Source organism: Echinops telfairi, unplaced genomic scaffold (assembly GCF_000313985.2).
Source record: "Echinops telfairi isolate 266 unplaced genomic scaffold, ASM31398v2 ScPeMD7_7458;HRSCAF=8496, whole genome shotgun sequence".
NCBI lineage: Eukaryota > Metazoa > Chordata > Mammalia > Afrosoricida > Tenrecidae > Echinops > Echinops telfairi.
The window spans coordinates 23026663-23032796 of NW_022111358.1; the positions used below are offsets into that span (position 1 = coordinate 23026663).

At 48.0% G+C, this 6134-nt stretch overlaps 1 protein-coding gene across 6 annotated transcripts in view; it reads left to right on the forward strand.

Moving 5' to 3' along the window:
• SPAG9 (sperm associated antigen 9) overlaps positions 1-5870 on the forward strand; it is a 71076-nt gene extending 65206 nt beyond the window's left edge. For all 6 annotated transcript variants that reach the window (XM_045299936.1, XM_045299938.1, XM_045299939.1 and 3 more), the window contains 2 exons: positions 465-614; positions 4478-5870. In XM_045299936.1, the coding sequence (XP_045155871.1) occupies positions 465-614; positions 4478-4593 (266 nt within the window). In that variant the 3' untranslated portion in view covers positions 4594-5870. The remainder of the gene's footprint in view (positions 1-464; positions 615-4477) is intronic.
• Positions 5871-6134: the final 264 nt, after the last annotated feature.

Here is a 6134-nt window from a genome sequence, read left to right on the forward strand (position 1 = left end):
GGCCATGTGGTCCTCTCTGTGGACTGGCTGCTCTAATCGGAAACATCGTCCTCACGGCCTGGTGGGCCAGGATGTGCTCCACTCGCTCCCCCTTCATCTGCTCAAGTGTGCTTCGATCAGATATGTCCCTCTCCCGGAGCTGCAGATTCAATGCTGTCCTTTGAAATAAATTCTTCTGGGGGGAGGGGCAGGTGTCCATTTAGTAGTTGGGATTGGGGCCAGCCCCCCATATGCCTGCTTTGATGAAAAATCAATGTACTTGATTTTCAAATTAGACTCTTAGGACCCTCAGATGAATGTTTTCTAATCATCCGAGAACTTAAAAGATCCCCAACATGCTGACGGTACTGTGGCTTACCTTTTTGTTCAACTCCCTGATAATATGGGAGGGCCAGGGTAGAGATAATCTCCCATCACCCACCTCTGTGATAAGTAACATTTACTTCTGTCCCTGTATAAAATAGGTCAAGTCACCAGCCCACAAAGTGGCAATAGTGGCACCGATGTAGCAGCTGACAAAGCAGGGCCATCGGCACAGGAGCCTGGCAGTCAAACCCCCTTGAAATCTATGCTGGTCATCAGTGGAGGAGAGGGCTACATTGACTTCCGAATGGGTGAGTCCTTGTGGCTGCCGCCGCCTCTGGAACCTGGCTGTGCCCCAGGCACGTGGGAAACCCCTCTGCTGACCAAGTCCTAACAGGGTCCTGGGAGTGGACTTTGTAGATTTTTTGAGGTCAGATGTACTTGTTTAAAAATGCATTAGAAAAAAGAAAAAAAAATGCATTAGAAAAAAAAATGCATTATACCATAGCAAGGTGTGGTCATGTGTTGAAGTACATTTGTAAAGAGCATGAGGTTTAGAGTCCGAAGGCCAGGGCCAGTCATTCAACCTCTCAGAGCCTCAGTTTCTTCAGGTGCAAAAGGGAGATAAAGGTACTTCCTAAAGTAGTGGTGTCACCACTGATATGCTTTGTTTTTCCTTCCTGACATCAGTTGTTTGTGCACACCAAAGGTTAAAGTACCAAGCCGAAACAGGCGAAGCCTCTTTCCAGGAGCTCAGTTGTGGAACAGCGCAGAGATGCAGGCATGCTAATAAATTAAAGGGTTTGGGATGCTCTTCTGGGGAGTGGTCAGTTCTGCCTAAGAGTAGGAAGTCAGGAAATGAAGTGATTCTACTTCGATAAGGTAGTCTAAAGGGTTAGGCTGGGAATTAGTAGTCCATGAAAAGAGAATAGCTAGCTTCTAGCTCACTGTCATTAAGACTCACAAGGGCCCTGTAGGGTAGGGTAGAACTACCCCTTTGGGTTTCTTAGACTCACTCTGGGGGAGTAGAAAGACTCACCTGTCTCCCTCGGAGAGGCTGGTAGTTTCAAACTGCTAACCTTGAAGTTAGCAGCCCAACAAGGAGTGGACTGTGCCACAGGAGTCCTTGTGCACAAAGGCTTAGAGATGTGAAACGGTCTTAACTGGAGAACAACTATTTCTCAATGGCGGGAGTTTGGGTTTAAGAAAGTATAAAAAACCTGAAGAGGGAGGGGCTGGAAGACTAGAGGTGGAGAAATGAATAGTGAGTAAGGCGATGGGACTTGATAAGAAAGTTAGAACTAAAAGGAAGTGGGGAAAGAAGGAGGGAGTGACCTGGGGTGACTCCCAAATTCTGGGTGGATAGTCACTTTAATAAGTACAGCCAGTACCGAAGTGAGGATGGGGACTCGGGTTTGGACACGTGGACTTTGACGGTGGTGGGGGGTGTCTCTGGGTCAGTGCTTCTGATACAGCCCCCTCAAGGGCACGGAAGGACCCAAGATGCCTGCAAAAACAGAGACCCACATTGAATCTTGGCTTTATGAGTGAGAGCTTGTACCAAAGATTTAAATTGCATGGGGGTTACTGAGTTGTTACTTTTTTTTCCTGAAAAGGGGACAGTATTCCAAATAAGTTGGGGAAGCTTTTCCTTAGATTTTATATATGTGGAGGGTGGGACTTGGGTATGCGGCATGTTGGTATGCGGGAATAGTCAAGGCCATGAAATTGGGGTGAAGTAGTGCCTGCAAGGAGGTTCCCAGATAGCACCCGGACGGTCGGCTTTAGGAAGGGATCGGGAAAAGCCCGGCTAGAGAGATGAAGCGACTCAGGAGACTGATCCTGTGGCCGCGTGTTGCTTTGTAGACTGTAAAGCACCAGGTAGACACACCTGTGTGTGCTATCAATAAAGGAAGGAGTCCCTGGTCTACCAACGTCCCAGTGAGTCACAGAGTTTCGAACCAAGGTACTAAATGCCTCTCAAAAATCTAATAATAGAGATCAATGACAATGTGCTTCTTTTAGGCCTGACTTGTGTCAGACTCGCATGTGGACTTGCAGGTCACATAAATGAGAGTGTGCTCACGTGCTTAGAGGAGACTGGAATGTTGGCTCCAAAGGACTTACTGACACACTTTTAAGAGCGGGTTAGAGATGGATTCTGATGGTGCCAGGAGGAAGGGAGTCATTTCAATGTGCGTTAAGTCTCCGCCTGTTGGTGCAGAATCCTTTCTAGGAAGAAACTGCAGAAGTTCCATTTGTCTGGAATGCCATGTGGCAGTCGGCACCAAGATGAGGTGCACGCTGATGAAAATCTCCATGTGGTTTTCCATTTCCACGGAAAATTCCTTCCACTGTGGATTCTGAAGGCAGCACGGAATTGCCTAACAGGTCCTGGCAGCGTTTCTCGTTAACCCAGCCTGAAAAATAGTCATGTCTTTACACATAGGCTATTTTTAATAGTGCAGATGCTTTTTTTAAAAATTCCATTTCTTTTTTCATTACAATAATTTTTCAGCGGTGAGGAACAGATCCCTACACCCCCATAGTTCTACAGTTTATCTTAAATCCAGGACACAGAGACCCTAGGAGCAGGGTGATTTTTTATATAACTAGAATGCTGAAAACAAACCTACTCAAAGAACAGATGAGTCTCAGCCGAATGATTGGTCATTGTCATCATAGAGGGTTTGTAAATGTAGGAACCACATTTTTTTACCTTCTAACTATCTGACTCTGATTCAGTTCAAACACAGGCTTTTGTCCTGAGCCACTGAGAAAGCATGCTTCTCTCCACGGTCTGAAACTGTCTGGGAAAGAGCACTAGTGGGGAGGTAAGCGGGAAGCTTGGTCCTTAGAGCTTGGCACATACTTGGGGATTTTTCTCTACCGCTGTTTCTAGTCAGCAGAATCAGTGTTTGGTGTTTTGTCCAGCTGAAACGGAGGTGGGGGCCTCATAGAGCATTCTGGGAGATCAGTGGCAGGTCTTTGAAGGCTCTGTTAAAGAATCCATCTTTCTCCATGAGTTGTCACTGGGCTGTGCCAGCATAACCCAGCTCAGGATGTGAGGGTGATCTAGCTGCCACACACGTCATCGTCACTGATCTCCAAGCTAGGTGTTGTCCTTGCTTACTGCTCCACTCGCGTCCCTCCTATAGCCGAACGCTCCATTACAGAGGGCGACCTTCCCTGATGGAACCTCCGAACCAGCTCTCCAGGTCCCAACAACAAGAAGACACGCTTGGTGCGGGCAAGGAGCACGAGGCTTCTGGAGCCAGGGTCTTTGCTGAAGGCCTCGTTGATTCCACTCACTCAGCTCTTCTCAGAAAAGCCTCTAGCCGATCATTTCTTCGTCTCTGCCATACATCAATTCATAACCTGCTCCAAGCTTGAAAGCCACTGGCGAAACACGGAGTGTGAGCTGGTCATTGGCCATCGTGGGCCACAGAGAGAATTTGAGTTGCGCATGCCTGTATCAGTTATCTGCGACTGGAACCTCCACTCCTGTAGTAAGCATGCGCACTGTGGGTTTAGTTGATGTGTTGGTTAGTTTCGTCCCTGTGCTTGCGCTGGTCTCGTTCTGAACGGTCTCGGCCATTAGTCTGAAAATCACGGAAGAGCACACCTCTCTGGGGGAGCACAGAGCTGAACCAGTGCCTCCTTGGCGTCCCGTTTCTGTTAACATCAGTGTGCAGGTCGCTGGGGCATGCTTCCAGAGTAGTGTAGTGGACACACTTTGACAGGTAGGACTCTGAGCCAAGTCCAATATGACGCAAGTCAAATGCCCTTTTTTTTTTAATTATCACCCCAATCTCTGAACATTTGCAAGTGAATCTCTGAGAAAGGTAGCATTGAATTTTGTGCTGCAACCTTTCCCACTAACAGTGAGATATACAACAACACACCGTTCACGGCAACTCCAGCACGGCGTAGGCAGGGTCCCCCACGCTGTCTGTCTAGAAGTTAGGCGGGAACTTCGGGGAGCATGCCAAGTCATGGCATGTTTCAGTAAATGCAGGGTTTACTTTAAGTACAGGTTGGACATGCACGGCAGTCAGGTAAGTTCTGTGCATCACGCCGTGGGCCAGCCATGAGCACTGAACCGAGCCTGATGGATGTCATCAGCCTGTGTGTCCCATGTGCCACCTAACGAGTCTCCTTGTCCATCCACCAGGTGACGAAGGTGGAGAATCAGAGCTTCTTGGAGAGGACCTCCCACTAGAACCTTCAGTCGCCAAAGCAGAAAGAAGCCACTTGATTGTGTGGCAAGTGCTGTGTGGCAGTGAGTGAGCCCTGAGGCAGCAGACGAATGTGGGGGCACCGCCTCTTCTGCATGGTTTATTTTCCCCTTTCCCTTTGATCAAATGCTCCTTCTGTGAAATACGTTTCACCACCACATGTGTGAGCATTTTTTCCTGTTAACTTTATATGACAAAATCTGCCCTGCCGTCACAGTGCAGGAGCTCGCGCTTTACTGCACCAGTGTTATAGGTAACTTCAGTGTATTAGGAACAAATCAAAGCGCGTGCGCTTTCTGCAAACCAGTGAACCACAGAAAGCAGTCCCGGTGAGTGCCACTCACACACTGCGTGAGGTGGGGTCACTTTTTAGCTGTCACTAATGATGGAATTAATGGGAAACACGTGATCATTTAAACTGTACCATTCAGTACTATCGCAAAGCTTTCCCCAGTGTAGTATAAAACTGACACAGACTAAGATCAGGTTGGATTATCTGGATTTATCCAAATGTCTCCAGAGCTAAAAGCTAACTGTAAATGAGTTTACCTTTCACTTTCAAATCTGAAAAATCTTGTTTATATGGTATATAAAACTTTGTTTTCATCAGATTTGGGGGGTTTTATATTAAAGAAATTCAGACTACGCTTATTTAAATAAAAGTCTCCTGTTTCTGACTTACTGGCGCTGTAAAGTCGGTGAGGCCTGCTTCTCTGAGCATTCTGGACGTATTTTCTCCCCTCCCCTTTTGGGAGACTAGTCTCATTTGCATACTGATGTGTCTGGAAAGTTGATTGTTGATAAGCCCTAAGAGATTCTCTGCAGCGTAGGGAGGATTTTTTAAAAAAACAAAAACTGTGTTTTGTGTTCCTCGTACCAGAAGATGGAGATGGGTGGCTGAGTTTCCAGGTGAAAGTGCACCTGTGACCCATCGACCCCGCGTGCTTGCCGCTCTTGGTAGTTTGGTGGTGGACGGCCCTGACAGCTGGCCGAGGGCTCGAATGAGAAAGGGTGTTTTCAGCCCCGTGTTGACAGACAGAGCAGCCAGTGCTGGTGTTTTGGATGTCAGTAGCACATTTCCACACTGGGGCCCTTTTGGGGCTGGAATGCCATCTTGGAAGGGGAAGGCTAGCCAGGGCGACAAGCAACGCCAAGCCGCCATCAAGGAAAGACGGGCATGGCGCTTTTACCCACAGCGCCCGTGTTCAGAACCGAGAAGAAGCGCGTTTCAACTGACTTCTTGTCTAATACGTTTCTTAAAACAATGCGGCAGCGTTTGCCCTCTCAAGCTTGACACGTACGGTTTACCATTTGTTATCCATCACTATAGGAAACACTAAATATAGATGTAAGTACTATTTTTTTAATATAATCCTATAAAGCAAAGCTCATGTCTGCCCTGCCCTGGTTAAGTGCTGGGCTGCTATCCGAAATGCTGGCAGTTCAAACCCACCAGCTGTGCTCCTGGGGAGAAGGAGGAGGCCTTGAGGCCTTCGGCTTCGGGGAAGGCGGCCGTCCAGGAAGCCCGGGAGCAGTTCTACTCTGGGCTACGGGGTCGCTGTGAGTCGGAATCGACTCTGGAGGCAGTGGGTT